At 41.6% G+C, this 23,720-nt stretch overlaps 1 protein-coding gene across 5 annotated transcripts in view; it reads left to right on the forward strand.

Moving 5' to 3' along the window:
* tspan9a (tetraspanin 9a) overlaps positions 1–23,046 on the forward strand; it is a 163,175-nt gene extending 140,129 nt beyond the window's left edge. For all 5 annotated transcript variants that reach the window (XM_040133132.1, XM_040133131.1, XM_040133129.1 and 2 more), the window contains 6 exons: positions 1,497–1,688; positions 4,238–4,312; positions 11,709–11,810; positions 12,192–12,323; positions 13,915–13,998; positions 17,090–23,046. In XM_040133132.1, coding sequence (XP_039989066.1) covers positions 1,599–1,688; positions 4,238–4,312; positions 11,709–11,810; positions 12,192–12,323; positions 13,915–13,998; positions 17,090–17,161 — 555 coding nt within the window. In that variant the 5' untranslated portion in view covers positions 1,497–1,598 and the 3' untranslated portion in view covers positions 17,162–23,046. The remainder of the gene's footprint in view (positions 1–1,496; positions 1,689–4,237; positions 4,313–11,708; positions 11,811–12,191; positions 12,324–13,914; positions 13,999–17,089) is intronic.
* Positions 23,047–23,720: the final 674 nt, after the last annotated feature.

Raw genomic sequence — 23,720 nt, forward strand, 5'->3', positions numbered from 1 at the left:
GGCCTGTGTGTGCTGCTGTTTATGTGCTGAAGCTCTCTCATCTGTGGACGTCAGCCGGCAGAAAGTCCAACCTCAATACTCAAAGGTCACAGGTTAATGAGATTGAGACTGCACTTATCTGCCACTTGAGGGGGGGTTGCTTGAACTTTGTTTATGTATCCACAGATCCTTTAGGACTCATTAGACCTGAGGTGTCTCTCACCAGCTCATGGTGCTTGGATTCGAAACCCCAAAGTTACTGTTACACGTCATCACCCAACATCACTGAGAGCCTCTTTTGAGTTCAGTGGCCTTGTAATGTACTTGAAGTCACTTTGTTTTCCCGTTGTGCGACAGACTTGTGTCATTAGTCTATGTCATTAGTCTCACTTATTTGTTATAGAAGTGCTGAAAGTGCAGCACATTTCCAGGTTTATTATCACTTGTGCTATTTGTAAATTAAACTTTGTCATCTCAAGAAAATTAGCACAGTGTGTGGTGGGTTAATTATTTTATTCTGAAGGCGAAAAAGGAAACGTTTATTCATAATAGCTACCTGATGAGGACTGTGTGTCTATACTGCATATGAATGTATGCCTCGGTGTGTGTTTGTTTGCATGCACAGCAGGGTTGCAAGCAATAAAGCAGTGGTGTGAATAGAAGGGAAAAAAGGGTGGCGGTGCAATGATTTACCATGGTGCCTTTCCATATTTTACCTCATTAGTTTTTTTTGTTTTTTTTTTCATGGCAAGATTGCTGCGGGTATTTCATTCTATTAGGTGCAGCCAAAAATGTCACCACTTAGCTCCTAGCCTATATTTCCCCAGCGTTGTATGAGCACGTTGTATGGCTCTTATCTCTGGTAAATGGATCATCTAATCAGTGGGCAGGACACTACACTCTGCCCATCAAAGCCGTAAACACTTTAATGCATTAATGGACTCACATTGCAGACCTCAAAAACATGAGCAGGGAGCTGGCGGGTTGACAGGGAGGAATTAGGGAATTTCTCCCTGTAGGTGAAGTTCAAGTCTGAAGGTGGTTTTGGAAAGTTGTCATTTTAGGGGGTGGCAGTAATTACATCTCTGTTTGTTCTGGATTTAACGTAATCAGCTCAAACGTGCAAAACCAGCACGGCTCAAGTCCAATTTTTTCTGTAATCTCATTCAGAGCTTTCATTGGTTTATCATAGTTGTAATTGGTATAAACCCACTTGTATTTTTTAGCAGTGTTTGGTGATGGATGACTGCGTGGGTAATTCCCCAGGCAGTCAGAAGGAAATTTAGCCTGTTGCACTGGGCTTTTTTAGCTGGGATTTGTGTGATTTTAGAGCTGACCTTACAATGTAGAGTTATTATATTATTCAGGACGTTTGTCATTATGAGCAAAATCTGCCAGGGGAGAGCTGAAAATGATCTTGGTAGTTGATATTTTTTTGCATCTACCCCTGAAAAGATAGCAACTTATTTGCTGTTTGTTTCCTCACTTTGTCATCTGTCTCATCCTTTGCCTTGCAGTTATGTGGCTGTGGGCTGCTCGGCGTGGGCATCTGGCTCTCTGTGTCTCAGGGCAGCTTCGCCACCTTCTCTCCCTCATTCCCCTCACTGTCGGCTGCCAACATGGTCATCGCCATCGGCGCCATTGTCATGGTAACAGGCTTTCTCGGTTGCCTGGGTGCCATCAAGGAGAACAAGTGCCTGCTTCTGAGCGTGAGTTAAATCTACATACCTACACAATACCCCATTATAGATTAGACACACACAGATTTGCTGTCCAAGCATAAATGCACACACTGCAACTCCTCTCTCACTCTTTCTCTCCTCCTTTGGATATTTGTTTTCTCTCATGCCCCCACATCACTTATGTAAATACTGACAGAAATGTCTTGTGGAGACAGCCTCTCACATATGTGTCTATACACCTACTCATGCCGGTCACGGGCCGCTGAGAACTCAGCAGGGTATTTGTGTTTGTCTTCCAGTCCAAACCTCAGCCGAGGTAGAAGACTGACAGAAGGAATTAGGTCTGCGTTGTATCAAACCTGAGGGGCTCACAGAGGAAAATATTAAGCTGAGCAGTGGGACTCTCCCTCTCTGCAAATTAACACCAATGCATTCATGTCATTTCCATGGCTTTGGTCACAGCCTAGTGAGAGAGCTGTCAGTCAGGAGGCCTTCTGTGTCACCGACATGGTTAAATTACTCTATGTACATAGCATACTAAAGGCACTTGATATTTTTCTCGCAATAATTGAGAAAGCTCTATCATTCATTACAAAGACCACACTGTCTTGGCATTGCATTGTTTGCCCAAAGTTGTAGCAGTGTTTTATCTTAAGCATGAGTTAATTACAAAAGTTCACCCAGTGGAATGAGGTTTGCGTGAATCTGCTGCAGGAAAAAAAAACAAAAAAAAAAACTTTCATGTATAGAAACTTTAAATGAGAAGTGGAGTCGGGGCTCTTGGTATTTAACATCACAAACAGCTCAATCCCTTGAAGCTCTTGCATCAGTAAGAAACCCCACCAAATCCTCAGTGTTTGTCATGGCTTCCTTCACCTGCGTAACAACTGTGAAGCCTCGACAGGAAAGGAGCGGAGTGCAGGGAGGAAGGGCGGGAGGGGTGAGAACGATGACTAGAATGAAAAAACAGAGAGACTTAATGGAAAATCTAGAAGTTCTGATGTTTCTCCTTAAGTCTCCTGCCATATCTTTGCGTGGCAGCGTTTCATGTTTGGCCACGATAATTCTGCATAGTGCAGAGGTGGCCTCTAGTCAGTTTTTCCGTACTCTGTGTGTCCAAACATACCCAGGGGTGGCGTTGGGGGGATTTTAGGCCTGGAAACATCAGAGCGGGTTTAGATTTCCCGGAGCAAACAGCTGTCAGCGTTTACCTTGACGTGCTATCTCTGAAGTTACTCTGTAGACAACGCTCTCTGGGTTAGTAATATTCAAAGCCTAAACATCCTCAGTAGTAAGTTTTCAGTCTCTCTTTTTGCTGCCAAAAATCGTTTAGTGAGACAAATTAAAAAAAAAAAAAAAAGTGAAAGAGAAAACAGTGAAATATCCAGCCGAAATAGCAACTCTTTAAAACCTTGAGTTCATGAATTGCTAGCAAATGAGAACATACGCCCACAAAGTTAAACATGCATATGAAGACATACAAGCATTTTCTCACACAGAGCCATTGGAGCACAACAAATTGAGTGCACAGAAGCTGTCCTTTAAACTTTCAGCACCAGGAAAATGTGACAAACTAACTGTGAAGGCATAACAGTGATACACTAAACTGGCAACCCAGATACTCAACCAACAACAAAGTGTTGTTACTATTTCATTAGGGCCTTGACACAAACATTGCCTATCCCCTCCCTCCCAAATGAGTGGGGAATTAATGGGTTTTTTTCTAAAATCTGGGTTTGCGTGCCGCCTCCCATGCTGTGCAGAAGAGCTTGGTAAATATCGAGCTGTTGGGGAGTCAAGTAGAGAGATGCAAGGCTGTGTTGGAAATGAATCTTAGGAGGTATTTAACCTCATTCCCCTCTTCTCACACATTCACAAACCCACCAGCACTTAGGTTCTCTTGTTTTTTTAACTCTCTCTGTCACCCCCACCTCCTATTTCCTCTCTCTTTTGGTCTTTCCTCAACCCACTTGAGGGTTTGTTGTATTTTATTATTTTGGAATCTGGGTTGCTGTGTATTCTGCTGCCAAACTGAAATCAGTAGCTTTAACCTTAAAGGAATACCTTGACATTTTAGGAAATACACTTATTTGTTTTCTTGCTGAGGGTTAGATGAAAAGATCAATATTTACTGTACAGACTCTCATGTCTGTACAGATATAAAGACTAGAGACAGGGCAAAACAGCTAGCCTGGTTCTGTCCAAACAAAATGCACCTAATAGCACGTCTGAGGCTCACTACTGAACACGTTGGTGAACGTTACCACACGGACATGAGGGGTATTAATCTTCTCCTCTAACTCAAAACAAGAGCGCAAATAAGTGTATTTTTCCAAAATGTCGCATCAATAGCCTAAACTGATGGGTGGGCAGTAAAAGTGTCAGGTATGTAATCTACAGTCATGTAATGATTCTTCCTCACATCCTGTAGCACTCAGGGACACAAACGACTGCAACAGAGGCCTTAGTCTCTCAGATTGATATTCAGTATGTTTTCATCAGCATGACATGGTGGATTTACTACACTGCTAGATCAACTGTTAAAACAAGACTCTCCCTCCCTCTCTCTCTGACAGTTCTTCATTGTCCTGCTGATAATTCTCCTGGCAGAGCTGATATTGCTTATCCTGTTTTTTGTGTACTCAGATAAGGTAAGTTCATTTTCTTTTCCATATTATGTCTGAATGTTAAAGCTTACATCTCTTATTGTTCCAGTTAACTTGCTCTGTGCAGTCTGACACTTCACAACAGCTTATCCAGAGTGTGCACACACAGTGCCAAGAGTGTGAGGCATTCGCTGCAGTTTTAAAGCCCTAGCCTTGGAAAGTTAATCTCTTAAGGCTTGCACGCGTGCGCACACACACACACACACACACACACACACACACACACACACACACACACACACACACGCACACACACACAAAGGACCACACATAACTGCACAAAGCAATAAAAGGTGTTAGCGTGATAAACATATTCATATTCCAGTTGCCTCCGGGGTCAGAGTTTGCTCTTTTTATATTTGGCTGTTTCTCAGCCAGGAGGTTGAATGTCTTCAGTCTGCCATTAACCCAGGAGCCAAAGGTTAGGCCCAAAAAGCAGCCCCATCCCCACCAGTTGGCTCCCTGTAATTGGTCCCCAGCACATTTCTCATGACCCCTGAGTGGCCTTGAGTCAGGTGTATGTCTGTTGGGGGACAACAGATGATGATATGTAAAGATCTGGGGATTATTGACAGGCAAATTCTTCTAAGCACCTAATCAAGTCACACCACAAATGTTTCATCCTGAAGACGACAAATGTCTTGTGCAGGACAAGCAATGAAGTCTTCTATCTGTTTTCAAGGACACAGTGCTGATAAATCACGCTATTTATATATTCAAAGTCTTTATGTCGCCCAGCCTTCGGGATGTCAGCTAATTCTCCCTCTTTGTTCTGAGGTTACTGCTCAAACTTAGTCTCTCAGGCAGATAAAGGAATTCATTTAGCAGCCAATCCATTCTCAGATTTGGATCATGTCTCGCAGGCACACCCTGTCAGGAGTAAATATGTCTGTTGGCTTATCTTCAAAATATTACCGGCTTAGCGTTGAAAGAGAAAAAAAAAAACCTCCAAATGCTGATCCCTCCAGTGGAATTTAAATAGAGAGAGACTCTTGACTTCACAGCAGCGCCTTCCCATCACCTATGAAGTAGGGAAAAGATAGCCAAGTAGGGCTGAGGATTTCTTAAATGAGAAATCAAATGAGTCTGCATTAGTAAGGGATAGGACATTAGTCAGGGAGAACTGTCTCATTCGAACCAGTTCCAGTGAATAGCGACTGTATTTTTTGTTCAACCCATCTTGCTAAATGTGTGTTTATCCTAATTGGATATGAAACCATGATAATGCTGATCGCTACCAAATATATTTCCCTTTATTGGTGTTTAAATGTCATTGGAAAGAAAGGCCATTACTGCAAATTATATGTTATTGGAGGTGGCATTTTCAGACTGAATCCAAATAAGTCGTCCTGCAAATTTGGGGGAGTTGTGTGGAGCTATTACTCAGTTGGCACTTATGTTAAAGAACGTCAGGGTTAGATGAAGGACGATCAGTGTCCATCACACAAGGCCGGCAGATACTGCTTCTGTTTTTTTTTCTCTCTCCCCTCTTGGCTTGCTTCTGTCCCGTGCAATCTAGTATACTATGCAAGGCTCTACTCATCCTCTGCTACAGGGTGTGATCAGAGGAATGACTAATTCACTCTCCTATTTGATCTCCTAATCACAAGGCATTTATTAACAAGTCTGAAAGACATACAGTACAGTAGCTGGCGGCTTTTAAATGTATATTGACAGAGGCCAGCAAATTAGATAATTTAGTCTTTCAAATAGGTCATCTTTAAGTCATAAGTGACGCTTCTGCGAATTTTGAAACTTCCAGGTGACAAGCTGTCGCCGAGATGTGGGGAAGGAACAAACATATATATATATATATATGTATATATATATGTGTATATATATATATATATATATATACATACAGTATCTGGTTTTACTGCAGGAACACATTTTTTCACTGCTTTGATTTACTGCTTTCACTCCCCCCTTCTTCTGCGTTTCCAACAGTTTAATCCTTGTGCAGCTCTTTCTTCTTAATAGAGATTTTCCCCCTCATCTTCTTCACCCCAGCAGTCGTCCCGCCAGCTATGGCTTATGCATAGGTAACCCCTCTTCGCCTCCACAGCCCAGTGGTGTTCAGCTCTCTGATTAAATGCCATGTAGTGGCCGTAGTGTAAAAAAGGCTGGCCCTGCAGTTAGCAACCAGCTGACTATAACAGATGGCTGGGCCACAAACCAGATTACAGCCATTCGTCTTTAACTCTGTGACCTCACTGTGCGTTTGTCGACCCAGCACACCGAGCCGAGGTTTATTAGCTCGGAATGAAGAAGCAGAACCTGGCAAGCAGAGGAGATAAGCATCAGAGCATGTTCATGGGGATGTAGGGAGAAGGGGAAAAAAGAAAATGCAGGAAGGGGGTGGGGGGTTGGGAGGTATGGTGGGAAAGCAGGTGGACACAGGTGAGAGAAAAGGGGAGGTGAGATATCAAAGCCAAGGAGAAAAAGATCAACGTGTTAGGGAGGGAAGGTGTTAGAGGAGAGTGGGGGAAGTGCTTAAAATAGTCTAGAGAGGGGACAAAAGAGGGCAAATGTGACAAAAGCAATGTGAAGGTTTAGAGGGAGAGTTGAGAGTAGCCAATGATGTCAAGGAGGAGGAAGGTAGTCACATTACAGACTGGTTTGGAGAGCAAGTAAGGCTGTGCCACATCCCCGATGCGTTGCATTTGTTTACAAGCAGAACTCCGCTCAATCCGTTAATGCTTTATTTTTCCTGGACAATTACAGCATAGTAGTGGGGCGTCTTACCCTCGTCCTGTCGAGTGCCCTGGCCTCACGCCACCCAGCACAGGCTTGCAGAGCAACTGAGGCAATTATGTATCCTGCTTAATGATGTGCTGTTGGGGAGCTCGGGATCTGATGCTGTTTCTCTCCTCATCATTTATTACATTTTCAGGGCAGTTAGCGAATGCACTTGTCCAGAGCTGTGCAACGAGAGCAAAAGTAAAATACTATTAGCTTCTGTTCTTAGGGTCATACGAGTCAAAGAATTTGATGATTAAAGCCCTGGCAGTATACTTATGACCCAATAATGATTGCATAAGAGAGAATAAGGGCACTAAGCAATTTTGAAAGAGGTACAATCGAGTGAATGTAACAAATTAGATGTAATTGTGTTGACTGGAGTTTATCCTTGAAGAGTGTACAGCTAATGATGGAAGATGGGTTGTGACTGTAGCTTCAGTGTTCTATTAACACTCTCTCAGCTGACTGGAGTTAAGCCAACAGAGCCGCTGTGATCTTACAACACAGAAAAATGGCTTGCTTTATTTCATTCAAGGAAACAGTAAAATAAGTGACAGTGTTTCCTGGCTTTATGCGGCTGTTTAAGACTTCAAAGGGTGAGTCATGTTTCAAGACTCAAGATGAAAGGGTTGAATGAGGTGTGTAGAACAGGTAATAGAAATTTGAGGAGCAGTTCTGTAAAATGGAAATATGGCGTGTGTAGAATCCCCTCTTTTACAGTAAAGACCCTTTTACTTATAGTTTTACCCTTGAGGCTGCTTTAATAGAAAATCCCAAGATATACTAACAAAAAGTAGTGCAACTTAATTCATTTAGTATTAATGAGGATCGTACTGTTTTCCACTTAACCTAATATAATCATCCTCAAAATGTAACCCGGTCATGACCAGGGTAACTTGACCTAAATGTTACTACACTGTTGTCCAGGCAAAGATGGTGCTGTGGCAGAAATAAGCCATCAGCTTTCATACAAAAACCTGTGCTGCTTTCCATGTGACTTCCAATGAACCATCATGGGTATATACTGCTGGAAGTTTGGCTATGTTTAACATGGACATTCAACATCACTGCAATATATAAATGAGACAAAATCACAAAAGCATAATATGTCCCCTTGAAAACAACACTGACATATTGTTCAGAGCTAATGCCCACTGACCCCGAGTGAGAACCAACGCCTTGGTTGCCCTCCAGCATGCAGGCTCCGGTCAGTGTGCACAGAAGATGCCAGACTACTAAAAACTAAAATTTTTATCTGTTCTGATTTTGTACACACCATATGTACCACTTGTCTGAGATGGGCTCTTTGTGCTTCTTTCAGATGGTTCATATGTTTACTCAGCCTGCATAATCGGTTTCTTTATTGATGAAATTGTATGGCAGAAACTGATTTATTTCAGATTAAACACTGTACCATTGTTTGAAGATTGCAATTGCTCAAAGTGATAAATGGGAGTTGGGTAAAAGTGAATAAAAGTCACACACAATACACTAATTGTTCTCCTATACCCCCTTCACACCACCTACTGTAAATAAGCAATGCTTTCTTGTGTTATGTGAGCATCTCTAAATGCTTCACGGCAATCACCAAATGGCTGTCTGAGTCACCAGTTGTTAGCCAGTTGTCCTCAAAGGTGAAACCCATGCGAAAGATTTATAAGGGAATCAACACTGCGGCACTCTATATGTGTGCTTCCATGGCAGAATTAGCCACTTACATGGTACAGATGGGACCTTTGCTGTCTGGACATGAAAATTGGATTTATGGTGCATATTGAACATTGAAACACAGACAAAAAGGATCAGATTTTTTGAAAATTGGAGCAGTCAGCTCAGTCATGGTTATGTACTTGTTTAATGAGTAAGCAGTGTGGCTCCTTGTCTGCACAGTGACAGGTCCCAGTGTACCTGGTCCCCAAGGAGTTTACATATCACCAGATCTGGGGCCCAATTCTGACAGTAAGAATTTTTCTTGTACACAAATTATTAATATCACATTGCACTGATCCCAGGACAGAGACTACAGAAATATTCCCAAGCATATTTATTTCCCAAGAAAAACAATATGCTTGGGGAACTTTGGTAAAGTTGAAAAAAATATTGTTCAAAGGAATAAAACTAACTTAAAACATTAGCATTTGGTAATTTCAGTACTGAGTGGATATATTGTATTATTGTCTCTTATTGTCTGTTCTCTGATGTCGTGCACACTGACACAATACAAACACCAATTTGGATAGAAAGCCTACTCCTTCCTCCACCCTGTCAACATGTACATCTGCACTTCTCCCTCTGTCTTCTCCCTTTCTGTGACTCTTGTGACCCGTGTTTTCCCGGTTGACCAAGGTCAGCCCTTTAGATTTCTGTGATGAACGTGCTGTCCTGTATAGCTGAGCCTGGACTTGGTCAGCCCAGAGGAAACTAGTCAGCTTATCTTCGTAATGAAAGTATGAGCTGTCTCTCAGGGCTTTGTCAATATGCCACACATGAAATGTTGCATTAATGTCCTATGGCAGAAAACTTACCAGGAGTTAAATGCTGCCAAATTCTGGTGTCACTTTGTTGTTGGTGAACAATTTCCAGTACCAGCAACATAAGTTTCAGTCAAGAAGTTAGTTTTCCTTATCAGGAAAAAAAAAAAGAGTAATGCAACCAAGGATGTGTTTGTATCTGCGAGAGAAAATAGGTCAGAGTGTTGCATGATCAAATCCCTGTTTGATCTGCCATCACTTGTCTGCCTCTCGTTAGCAGTAAATCTGGATCATTACGTTTCATTTCAGGGTGTAACATAGACTTCCACACATGAAATAGGAGCTCTGCAGAGACTTATTGGAGACTCAGGCGATGATTTTATTGTAGTAGGGGGTGCCCTGCTCTCCAGTGACTGTGTTAGTGCGAGGGGTTAGTAATGAGCGAGCAGCATCACATACAGTAGAGAAGAAGAAGGGAAGATAGAGGATAAAAACAAAGTATGAGGCAGAGATTGATGATGCTGCTCTTCATCTCATTTTCCTGCACAAGGACAGATGTGATGGGCCTGGAGCCTGGAGTGCAATACACAGATCTGCTCCTCTGCGTCAGCAAAGTTATAGAGCGAGAAAGAAGTAGGGGATTTGAATTGATACAAATCTTATTTAAAATGTTCTAGAGGATGCTTTTAATCAGTCTTGCATGATTAATGATTACTAAAGCACTTTATTGCTAAGTAAGCTTTAATTACTCAATAAAAAAATCAGTTTGACTTTTATGTTTAATTCAGCAAATAGTTTCCTCATGCCTTGCAGCTCAGAAAACAGGGTTTGAGGCTTTTTCTTCTCACCAATTAATTGCTGAACCACTTAATTTAGAGCTTAATTTAGTTGTCTGTATGATCAAAGGAAGGGTTGGTGTCTCTCTCATATACAGTTCAGCATACAAAGGTAATTAGTCAAGTGGCATCAAAATTTATTTTATAAAAGCAGGCTGACAATATCTGCCAAGCTGCTTCAATTTTCCCGCTTCTGTTATTTTTTACTGAGCAGCCTCCAAACAATGTCTAGCTGAACTCCAATTCCTCCCTCCCGGAGAAAAAAGAAACTAGAGAACAGCTGAAATCACCTTGTTGTGTCAGGCAGTGACAGACATGATGCTGCTTCTCTTACTGAGTGCACAGTTGTTGTTTTTTTATATTCCACGGCACAGTCTGAGGCCTAAAGCTTTAACTATTAAAGCAAATCTGTTCCTTTTGTTGTCATATAACTTGTATGGCCTGTGATGTTGTACAGGATGGTTCTGGCAGTACATGTCATTTTTCCAGTAATAATTACCCTATCTGAAGTGCCTCTCAATCTGTCCTGGCAGTTAGCAAACCCCCACAGGCAAAGCAAACTGCAGGAGAGTTAAAGCTCTGATTTTGTATCTCATTAGCACATCCAATGAGATATTAATCTCCATCAGACATGGCACAACCCTGAGCACATCATTTGGGTTCAGTCAAGAGAAAAGTGATTTGCTAGCTCTGCTGAAGGGCATGTTGAATGTGTGTGTGTGTGTGTGTGTGTGTGTGTGTGTGTGTGTGTGTGTGTGTGTGTGTGTGTGTGTGCGTGTGTGTGTGTGTGTGCGCGTGTGCGTGTGTGTGTGTGTGGAGTGAAGCCACACATACATGTGTCGGATCTGCAGTCATCATGCAAAAGTCGAAGTCACTGTAGCAGAGCTATTTTTAGATGACAAGCGAAAAGGTTACCTGTATAAGCTGTGTAGTTGCTGTCGCTTTCCACTGGTATTTTCCTTTCCACTGGTAGTCTACATCCTAGCTGTTGTTATCACCTGCCTATACACTTTTTTCATCACGATTAGCCAGTTCACAAAAAAGGAATTCGTGATCAAACATACACAACCCTCTAGAAACACTTAAAAACCACTTCCCTGCATGCCATGGTAACCACTATTATCGTATACATCTGTGTGAAAAAGACATTGACGGTTTGAAAAGTAAAAAAATAATGTGAACCCACCCTTACAAACACTCAAGCTTCAACTGCCTACTCCAATATAAAGACTATACTTAATGCTGTAACTCAAGTCACAGTTCGTGCTGAGCCAACCCCCTTAAAATCAAGGTTTCAAACCAAAGCCGGTGTCGTCCTTTTTTTGTCTCCAGGTGAGTGAGAATGCTAAACAGGATCTGAAGGATGGACTGGCTCTCTACAACTCAGAAAACAACATAGGCCTGCGAAATGCCTGGAACATCATCCAGGCAGAGGTAGGCAGACCTCAACCCATGCATCACATCAAATATTAGAAACATCAGCATGATTGGTCAATCACAACACTAGAGTTGATATAGAGGGTACGTAAATAAGAAGTTTTACTGAAATATTCCAGCTAATGCATTTCCCGGCATGTGGCTCTGGCATTAATGCAACATTAAAAGTCAACACTGGCTGTTGAAGTACATTTGGTCCATTACTGTAGCCATCTAAAGCAAAGGGCTAATTACAATACTTTTTACATTAGGACATTAACCACTCTTTTGTCTGTGTGTGTGTGTGTGTGTGTGTGTGTGTGTGTGTGTGTGTGTGTGTGTGTGTGTGTGTGTGTGTGTGTGTGTGTGTGTGTGTGTGTGTGTGTGTTGCATTCACAGTGGAAGTGCTGCGGCGTGATAGCATACACCGACTGGCACGAGGCATTCAAAGAGAAAGTAGTCCCTGACCGCTGCTGCCAGGAGCATTACCAGAACTGTGGACGTAACTCCACCAACATGTTCTGGAACAGGGTGAGTTCACGTTGACTGTAATGTAAATGCAAACATAATTTTTGTAATGCATACAGTATATAAAGGGTATAACCATTGAAGGATTAGTGAATGGGCCTACTGGGACTGGGCACAGAGCTTCTATTTGAAGTGACTGTTTCTTTTTGGAAAGTCAATCAAATTACTACAAAGAGACTCAAAATGTATATAAAGAAACAAAACGTACTACAAAGAGAAACAGAGTGACTGCAGACAGACACAAATTGACTGCAAAGAAACTCAAACCTCTACAAAGAGATGCAGAACGAACACAGAAATGGAAAAGTACCACAAAGACACAAGACAACTACCGCCACAAAATGACTACAAAGAGTTTCAAAACAACTACAGAGATTCAAAACGAACTCAGAGACAAAGAACGACCACATAGACACAAAACCATTACAGAGAAACAAAACAACTACAGAGATTCAAAACGAACTCAGAGACAAAGAACGACCACATAGACACAAAACCATTAGAGAGAAACAAAACAACTACAAACATACACAAAATGGCTACAAAGAGAGTAGATATTTTACGTCTCTTTCAGTCTTTGTGTCTTGCTCCTATGTAGGATGGTTGACCTTTTCCCTGTTTGTACCCAGAGGCCCATTGTCCCTTTATCCGTCTATGGATGTACAGTATTAGGATCATCAGTCAAATCCATATGGTCCTATGGTCTTGGTCTTCATGTCATGTTTTTGAAGTTGTGATTGAATATACTGTATGTGATTTTAAGTAATAATTATGTTGCTCTAAGCCAACCCGACTGATAGTACAGGATTCACAGGGGTCATAAAAATCATAAATCTTATACATCTTTAATCTTCAGTCCATCGGTTCAGTAGCTGCTTTTACAAGCCAGTGAGTAGTTGAGTAGTTTTAAAGTTTTTCTCTTATTACTGAATTCTGATCACACTTGATTTTTTTTTCCATTATGCATGAGACAACAGCTTTTTTTCTCAAAACCTTGCAGTACAATGTTCAACATCTCCCCTCCATTACAAGTCTAATCTGCTTTTGGTCTGGCACGTGGTTTGTTAGCAGGTCCAAAGTAGGGGATTAAAAGCTCTAATATAATTGCCAAAATGAGAATAGGCAGACAGTGAGCTGGCCCATAGGAAAAGCGCAGCGCTAAAAGCTTGTGTGTAATCCTGCCCAGAGGATATGGCCACACACTATATAGTTAAGACTTACATGCTGCCCCAGCACCCACACCCAAGAGGGGGCACCACTTTGCAGCTGAAACCACGATCAGTCCCTCCCTACCAGTGACTAACCTCTCAATGAACCAAGGTGGGAATACATTTGGGAGAAAGTGCACACGTCTGTCATCACTCATGGGTAATTGACTTCCTTTAACTCCTCACCTGGTAGTTCATTCTTCCCATGGTATATCTCAGACGTAAGAGATACATCTTTTCTGGAAAAGAGGGAGCCGGATGGCTGGATTTTTCTAGGTGACCAAACAGGCCACGAGTGGCACTTCAGCTTCAGTGACATAATTCTTCTGGCACGCTTAAATGGCACATCTTTAGTGATGTCTTTATGAGCTTTTGTTTCATTTCAGGGCTGCTACGAGAAAGTGGAGGAATGGCTGGATGAAAACAAGCACCTGCTGGGAACCATAGGCATGGTCATCTTGGTAGTGCAGGTAGGAGACTTGGTGATAAATTGTTCTTTCCTTCTTTTTTTTTTAGCTTCTCTTCCATTTATATTTCCCTTCCATTTTTCTTATTTTGCTTTGTGTTTGGTTGCATTTGTTTATGTCTGCCTGTCTGGACACATGTTAAAAAAAAAAACAACATGCAGCCAGTGGCCTCTGTGCCACCATCGTCTACTGAGAAACTTATCAGGCCTTTGCTCAGTGGGCGATCTGGGCACCCACACATCTTGAAATATTGAAGTCACTGTCTTCTGCACCATCTTGTCTGGGAGAATCAAAGCCACCGGGCTTTTTGCCAAGCAGGCTGTTGTCATGTATAAGGAGCCATCATACGATAGGAGAGCAGAGATACTGAATATAGAGGAGCAGGTATAGAGTAACAGATTAAAGGCTCAGTTGAGAGGAGCGATAGATCGTACCAGTACAGGTTTTTGTCCAAAACTCTGCTTCACATCTTTCCCGCTTTATACAGTTAATGTCTCACTTTCACTTTCTTCACAGTAGTTTTTCCACTTACTTGGAGTTTAAGTCTTCAGGCTAGACAAAGCAAAGCAAATTTTTTCCTCAGGTTTGCAGAAATTTGACTGCCGGACTGTTTCTGCAGTTTTAGCATCGTATGCACATTGTGTGTATGTGTGTAAAGTTTAAAGTGTGTTTGTGTGACAACTCAGACTCTGACTGATCTCACCACAACTCCAGTTCTTTCTTTATTCTCCACCAGTCTCTGTCCTTTTTCCTGTAGTCTCTATTCGTTTATGAAACAGAGTCATAAAGCCCCGGGATAAGTGTGAAGTTTTCGATTAAGTTGAAACATTTTAAACTCATGCAGACATTCTTTTTTTATGTGCAACCAATGGTGGGCAGCAATGGACAGAAGGTCCTGGGTTCAGATCCAGAGGCAGCCAGCTGGGGACCTTCTGTGTAGAGTTTAACTGTGTGGGAATGATTGCCTGCCTATATTTGCCACCCCTCTGATAGATGGGCACCCTGTCCAGGGTACCCTTCCTCTTCCTCTTTGTCTAAAATTCACTTCATGTTCAGTCTGAACACATCTTAAGAGTTCTGCTCCGTCCCTGGGTCAGCCGTTCTAACAATAGCTGTCCGTTCTGCACCTTTTTCCCGAAGTCTTTTTAATCTCTAGCTCCTACCAGACCATTCTGACTTCACCTTCCACTCGTTATATTTCAATCCTCCAGCTCCCAGGTACATAGTACATAAAAATTAAGAGACAGATCTATTGTCAGTGTAACTTCTTTCTGCTGTCCTTGAAACCTATAGGTAAATTATGCATGTTACTCGCTTAATATTTCTGGTAATGCTGTGTCTCATCACTTGCACTCCAATTCTTCCTTTTTACTTTTGCTTTCAATATTCCTCCTTGATTTATTTCCCTTGCCCTCCCTGGGTTGTCTGTGATTGTACTCGTCCATGACAAGTTTTCAGTTTGCTAATTCTTGAATCCACTGTTCATTCAGAGTGAGGTGGCCTCAATATGAAATCATCGTGTTGAGTTTTTCCAAGACCCGTACACATTTATAATGATGGTGCTTGAGCTTTAGCTAAAGTTCGGAGCCACGCTGAGGGAAAGTAAGCATTGTGCATTACGTTGGCCAACTTGCAATCTATATATATTCACCACAAGATCTCACACTGTTCTTTCATGCTCACATGCATTTATTCTAACTCATCGACTCTTTTCTCAGTCTAGCTCTCTCTCTTCCCTGTCCGCTCATTTCTTCTCTATACAAACACACACAGCTTGCACATGCAGAACACGGACAAATATCAGCCCTGTTGGAGGCTGATAAAGTCTTTGTGCTGAATTAAACCCTACAACACCGAATCGACTGACATTAATTTTAATGATCTCTTTCCCCCTCTCTCTCTCTCAACACACAGACACACACACACTCTCTCTCTCTCTCCCTTCTGATTCAGGTGAGGGGCAGGAGAGTTGAGAAATAGGTCTTGAGCTGTCAGATTAGCAGACTTGAAGGCATATTGAGGAACATGACAGCGAAGAGCATCATGAAAGGCTGATGCCCCACAAGTCTGCGATGTTACATAATATCCAGAGGCACAGAAAACTGGCTTATGAATGATTCAGACTTGCAGCATATATGACAGGCATTGGGAAAAGCCTATATGTATAACTTCATTCACACTGGTTTTCGAAAATGTCAGCAGTATTTATATATTCTTAAGCATGGACTGCTGACTAAGCTTTGAAGAGTTCTGTAGGAGAACCTGTCATGCTGTCTCACTCAGACGAAATGAAGGAGACAGTTAAAACTTTTTGTGCATGTCAGAGCTGCACAGATGAGCCACATGTAAATAATTAGGTTGGTTTTGAAGCATTTTTTTTTTTTTTTTTCTTAATTCCCTCTTAGCTGGATGTTTACCTCAAATAGCACTTTTGTGTGTTTTTGATTGGGAGCGGCTTAAGGTGGCATTTTCTCTGGAGCAACCATATGAATAAGGTTTGGAGTGAAACTAGAGGAAGAGAATCAGCAGCTTTCCCAGGCTAATCACATACCGTAGGAATCCCTAGTGGAGCCTGTTTGCAGGAAGTCTATGTTTCCCTTTTTATTAGACTGTGCACCATACAGTACTTTGCAGTTTCCCTGCCATCCAAACATTGCCAGATAATGGTTTTAGGATCAGCCTTGTGACTGTGTTTGATGTAGAAGTATCAGGGGTAATGGAAACTTCAAAGAGATAGCTGGCTACTTTGATTCAGTGGCATCTCAATTTACTTCAATGACTTAATGCTTGTGCACACTCTACATTTATTCCATCATAAAGATTCCAGAGCTCACATTTGAAGGCCATCTGAGAAAAAGGGAGTCAAGGAAAATGTGCTTGTGCTTCACCACAGGAATTATTGAAACACAAACTAGCCCAAGGCAACAGCACCAAAAAGACCACGCAGAGACACACTTGCACACATATCACACACAGACACATACCTGTATTTAGTCTGAGACCACTCTCCCATTCACTTGAGTGGGAAAGTGGTCTCAGACTGTACATTATACATACAAAAACAAATTCACTATCCTTCTCCTTGCCTCCACAGCTCCTGGGCATGGCGTTCTCCATGACGCTGTTCCACCACATCCACAGAACGGGGAAGAAATATGACGCTTAGCCTTGGGGGGAGGCACCCAAAGGAGAGGAGCCCCACTGCCTGATGGGATAAGACTCTGATTGAAACACCCATACTTCCCCCACTCACTTTATAACCTCTTTAAAGCATCCTTTGCCCCTGCGCCATCCCAGATCTTCTGTACAGATTCCAGCTGTGTCCCCACTCTGTTCTGCTCTCTCCTCTCACCATTCATTTTGCCAAAGAGTAACACATCTGAAGAGAAGGGACACCTACTTTTGGCAAGAAAGAGAATCCCATTGGTTGTCACTCCTCTTGAGTACTTTTTTTTCTCTTTTGTCTTTTTTTTTTGGCTTGGACTAACAATTTGCTGGAAGGAAGGAAAGACTTTGAGACACTGAAGACTTTACTAATGCCCACACACACCCCACACTGAAGCAAAGCAAACATATGAAACTGATAATACCCTCCACCTCTTGTGGAGTTTTTTTTTTTTTTTCTTTTTTTTCAAGCCCCCCTTTTCCTTTGTAAATGAAAAAGTTCCATCATGGCATGCTAGTTTTCTACTTCACTGATTTACCTTTGTCGTCAAAATGTCAAACAATTTCATTTTTTCTTTTTTCTTCCTTTTTTGTAAGCATGTCATCAACGCTCCTGTGGATTGTAAGTGTTGAATAGATCAGTGCAATGAGCTGTAAGACATGCAGTGTGTGTGGGGTTGGGTTTGAAGTGACGCTGCGGAGGGGCACAGATATGTCAATATATGGTGTTTAATGTAATCCATGATTTATATTTTTTACATTTGGCTATAGAGATTTGGGTAAAGTGAGCGTGCTGGAGGAAAATCATGTATGATTGGGTAACAATCAGTGGATTAATTTAATGGCAAATACTGCAATATCCTGTGAATAATAAATTACAACACAACATTCTGCCGGTGAACACACACACACACACACAGAAACACACACTTGTGCTGCCACACAGCAGCAGTATTCCCATTCCCTATGAGACAATACAAATGGTGTAAAATGGCTGCTTATTAGGGCTCCACCAGGACTATCAAGATCTGAGTAATGAAGTTCCCCCTTTGAGAATACAGACTGTATTGTTTGTGTGTGTGTGTGTGTGTGTGTTTGTGTGTGTAGCTTTGTGGGTGTATTTTATCACATTGTCCAAGCTGCAAAGCAAAAAAAAAACCACAACGTAGAAATCCGGAGAAGCAAGGGCACAAGGGGCAAAAAAAGAGCAGACATGTTGTGTCACTGCTGACATCATATGTGTTAAGTAAGGCAGCTAGAGCCTCTCTCTTCTATATTTTTGAGATCTCATTCATTTGGTCTTCCTTCCTCATTCTTCCTCTTTCTCTGGCTGTCAGCTCCCCTCCGCCTCCATCTTACTTTTTTCACCCTAATTTTCTTCCCACGTGTAAGAAAGCAACAAGCTTTTTTTCTCCAGAAGTATACACAAGCTCTCTGCTGAAATTCCTGCTCATCACACAGTTCCACCTCTGGTTTGCAACTTCTCTGCTTATTCGTAAGCTTTCTTTTCTTGCTGCAAACAGAGAAGGAGGTGGCGGGAGTGTAGGCAGATCTAAGCTGAGACGGATAGGTATGGCAACGTGCCCTGCAGGACATGTCTGTTTATGTCAGTTTACCGCCGATTCGCAGCAGGAGGCCTACGCATCAACCAGCCTCCGTAAGACTGAAAATACTCTACATCTGCAGTAGCGACTTAAAGAAAATGCCCCCCAGATGTGTCTGCTCTAGGCTTCAAAATTTCTCTGTTTATGCGAGAAGCAGTGGTGTAGAGGACTAGGATCATTTTAGCTTTGGTCATCACTTGGTTATGGTCAGATATCATTGTTTATGATTGCATTGTACTCTCCAAAGTAAATGCTGGGACCTGAGACGATTGCTACATTATTTTAGTCCAGTGGGGCAAGAAACAAGCAGTCGTTGAGAGGAGCGTGTCAGATGATCAGACAGGCTGTAAACAACAATGTCTGTAATAATCCCTCGTTCCCAGGAAAACTGTGTGTCCGTTCAGTTACATCAGGAGCAACAGGTAACAACGTTGAACCAGAAAGTCAGTCTGTAAATTCTGATCATTTTCATCAAACAGTTTAAGTAATAATTTTCCTGTCCGCCTTTGTTTTCTCTTACAAATAAGTTTGGCTAACAAGGGGCTCTGTTTAAAACCTGTACAATCACTGACTGCTTGTGTTCCTCAGTTTAATAATCGGACTGAATGGCCATGTTGCTTCATTTTAATACTTATTATGACATCATTTTCATGTTAGCCATTTTCTTTTTTCTTTTTTTTTGCCACGAATCAGAATTGTGAGTCATTTTCAGTTCACAAAGAGGCAGTAGTAGGTGCGAGGAGCAGTCAGCATTTTTCGCATCGGTCAAAAGAAAAATGCTGAATTTGAGGCCCTCTACGCCTGCACATGTTTCCAGTTGCTTCGACTAATTAGAGCTCTAGTCGGGTTGAAGTTGGGTGGACCTACTGTATGCTTGAAATCATGTGATGTTACCAAAATCTATGAACTAATAACCATGAGAAAGGCGTCAGCTGCCCCGCTGCAACAGGTGCAACAAAACCACGGCAAAGTTAGGGAGCTGTCAATCAAGTACAGTTTGTACACACTTAAACAGTTTTTGTAAATTGGTCTAATGGGTATTTCTGTTAGTTGACTTATAACAGCCTGTGCAACTGCGTCAGTCTCAGCCACACTTGTTGCCATTTATGTGGGCAGTTTTTTTGTTGATGCGGCTGTGTCCAAAATCACGCTCTAGTTCACTCGTCCACTGCTCCCTACAAAATCCCTCCTCTTCAAAGCTCCAATTGACTCCGACAAGGGAAACAGCCCTCGATGACCTATTCCAATTAGTGAGAGAGGCCGGGTTGTGGGCAGCAATTCAAGGAGTCGAGAATCTGGTTAGGACAAGAATCTTGTTAGACTTCTTTGTAGAATTGTTGCCACATTCCCAGATCTCAGCAAAGAACTTTGAGTACTCTCACTGATAGTAATGGTGGCCAAAACGAAAAAGAAGAAGCCCATACTGTAATAAACTGACATTATCCTTTAACAGGAGAGGACAGGTGGTCATTTATTTGCTGCTATCCAAAACTGACTACAGAAATTATTGGGACCAGAAGTGGCTGCCTTCTCAGACACTGTGCATTGCCGCTACATGAACTAACAAATGACTTGGCAAAGAAAAAAAACCAAATTATTACCCACCAAGATCCACTCATTGGACGTTCTTCCAGTCTAGCAGAATGTTTGCCTCAGAGTACTACCACAGGACATTCTAAGCATTTTTTTGTATTGGTTTTCTAATGACTTCAAATGAGAGAGACAGTTTAAGGACAAAGGGGCAGGGACTTTGTGCATCAGGAAGCAGCAGATTTCTAGGCTGTGATGTGCAGCGACCCTGCTGGCTGTAATTCACTGCCTGCCCCCATATGCTTCGACTCCTCTTGTTGCGTCCACGGGGGGAACATGACAGCTGCTGATGTACAGCACAGGCACGAGTGGTCACGTCTCCTTGCTTGGCTGCCTCCACAAGCACTCCGCACATCCCTTATTTACTGCCTCACTCTGCAGACACCCGGCAGTACATATACAGTAGCTGCCAGCACTGACACTGTAGAAATACAGCTGTGCTCTTTGGACGCCGCGAAGCAGCTGTGAGGTACTTCTGCACCTGGGAGAGGTTATCGGAGGAATAGTAACAGTTCTGTAAATCAGACTGCAATGTATCCTCGCTGCAGGGAACAAGTTTTGAACAAACACAAGATAACCATTTTGTTGTGGCTTTGTCTTGCATTGGGTGGAAAAGTGTTTAAACGCAGATGTTACAGAAAACGACCTAAAGCAAATCCAGCCTGCAAGCTCTGTATTTCATTGCCCCCGACTGATCTGACTGTGCTGCAATTCTGAAATTTTCTCTCTGTGTGCACCTCATCTCTCCTCTGCCACCATCACCTAGTTTTCTTGTCAGAGAAAATGCTCCGTGGTGTTCTTAGAAAGCAGAGATGAATGCCATTTTAACAAAAGCTGTTTAATGATGTTATTTTTGTACACTGGTCGTGGCTGTTTTCATGTTTGTTTTTATACAGTATACTGTTTTTTGTAGGCTGTTTTACTGGTGCTTTTTTTTTTTTGTTCGTTTTTATTCATGACAGACTCATTGTTGCACATTGTGATAACATGACACCATTAAGCATTTGTGTCTTAGAGGATTACTCTTTGCAATGTTCCTCTTCTAGGTGCAAAAAGGCATATCTGTCTTAACATTGCTACAAGCAGTTAAAGCAATTAAGTCAGAATTGATAGAGAGGGAAAAATTTGGCATACAGCATCAGGTGAAGCCCACAAAAGACATACTGCACGCTTGTCAACATGCCTCTCTGTATTAAGATCTAGTTTAATTAAATTAAGATGTGCTGCTATGACTTGCAGTATGTCTTTTAAAACTGCCAGTGTGAGGCCCATTAAGTATTTCTAGAGCATGTACTATTAGATGACAATAAAACAGAGAGCTAATGTTGTTACAGTATACTGTATCAGCTCTGTACGTTAGCCCTGGATGTAAATGCTAATTTTACAACTGATGTAACTTACTTTACATCTGCCACTTGTAATCACATTTACATACAGTTTATTTACTATTTTCTGACTTTAACATGCCTAACAACCCATACAGTTTTGTACTCATTTACAGACATATCTTCCACCTATACGTAATTCATCTTCTCATGGTTGATGCCTGTTTTCTTTTAAAGGACAGGTACAGTATTTGTCAGTATGGTCTTCATATTTTATTTGACTGCATTTGCATCTTGTGGTAAGACACATTTCTCCTTATTTTATTTATTTTATTTTTTTTAAAAGGAGTATAAAGTATTCCCTCTCATCCATTGAAGCACTCCCAGTAAGCCACATGCAGTAATTGGGTTTTGTCTGCTGTGAAGAATTTTGAGACATAAAAACTGATTTTTAATTTTTTTTTTTTTTGCCACCTTCGACATATTATTTCTGTAATCTCCTCCTAATCCTTCCCCTGTGCTAAAGCTGAATATCTGAGCAGTGGAAATGTATGCTATAGAAATGGTGTGTTTGATGTTGTGTTCTGCTGGGTGGCACTATCTGATACCTGCCAGCCTTGTCCTGTGGAGTTTTCTGCTACATGTGAAAGCACTCTGAACATCTTTACTAGGTGGTGCACTACCTTCTCTTTCTCTCTAAATCAACTATTTTTTAAATAAAGGAAAGAGTGACACAAAAATCCCATGATACTGTACGCTCATTGCCTTTCATGTTTAATGACTCGATGCTCCTGATGTGTTCCTTTTGTATGTCTCTGTCAATTATATAGATAGCGTTTAAAATTGTTTGATGCTGAATTTTTGGAGGTTGGGAGACAGGACTTGGCATGAAGAGCAAATGAGGCTTTGTCAAAGCAGATCCCATGGTATATTCAGTGAAAGAGAGTGGCATCACTGCCTTTAAATGGCCTCTTTTTAAAAAAAAAAAACAAATAACAAAACCTGAGGGACTGTTGTCCTGAGGACACTGAGATGAGTTAATGGTACTCTGCCAGTTGCGCAAAGGGTTTTTTTTGTGTTTTGTTTTGTTTTGTTTTTTTAAAGAACAAAAGGGAAGATGATGAAAGTGGGAACCATCGCCAATTTGTCTAATGTTTCTACAGCATGGAGTGAGCAGCAGAGTATTTTTGTATGGAGATTTACCCTTTTTTTAACCTAATTGTTATCAGGCCCATGTGTGACAGTGAGTGGAGTTTCTTGTGCCATTCCATCCTGGCTTTTTGTTTTACATCACTGTTCCTTCTATGCAATAATATGACCTATTTTAGCCTTTGTACAGATTATTTTGTAACATGTATTGAAATAAAGTGAACAGAATCTACCGTGGATACTTTTTTTTTTTTTCCTGCTTGGTATTACAGCATTTCATTCAGCATTTTTTCACCCTCATCAGCTGAGCTCATTTCATTAACCTGAATTGGGAAGGCTCTCATTTTGATGAGACTGTTTAGTTTGTCCCCACACATTATTAATCTCATTAACCTGCAGTGGAGGTGATTTGCAGGTTGTGTCTGCTGCTATGTGTTGTCAATCTGTCATGTTTGCCTGAGTAAACTCTCTGTCCTTTTAACTGCACGGCAGCAAGGCTTCTTGCTCTTTTTCGTGCTGTTTTGACATGACTTCACATGGCAAAAACAGCATGACTGGTGCAGGCTTACATCGCTTTATACTATTTGTTCTTTTAAATCTACGGGTAGCTTAAAAGATCTATTTGAATGTCCTGAGGTAGACTACTTTTTAGTTTTATTATTTTATAATGTTTATACAAATGCAATTCAAGTGAAATCTATTTATGTTGTTTCAGATTTAGGCAGAAAGGCTGTGGGATTTTCAAAGGAATAGTTTGACATTTTGGGAAATTAATTGAGAGGAGAGTGCAGTATGTGCCGTTATGGTACCCCCATAAAACCACGTTTTTACACTTTGGTTTCCACATTTCCATTTTTTACGATAAGCTGAGCCAACCAGCTGCTGGCAGTAG

This window comes from Xiphias gladius, chromosome 8 (assembly GCF_016859285.1).
Source record: "Xiphias gladius isolate SHS-SW01 ecotype Sanya breed wild chromosome 8, ASM1685928v1, whole genome shotgun sequence".
Lineage (NCBI taxonomy): Eukaryota > Metazoa > Chordata > Actinopteri > Istiophoriformes > Xiphiidae > Xiphias > Xiphias gladius.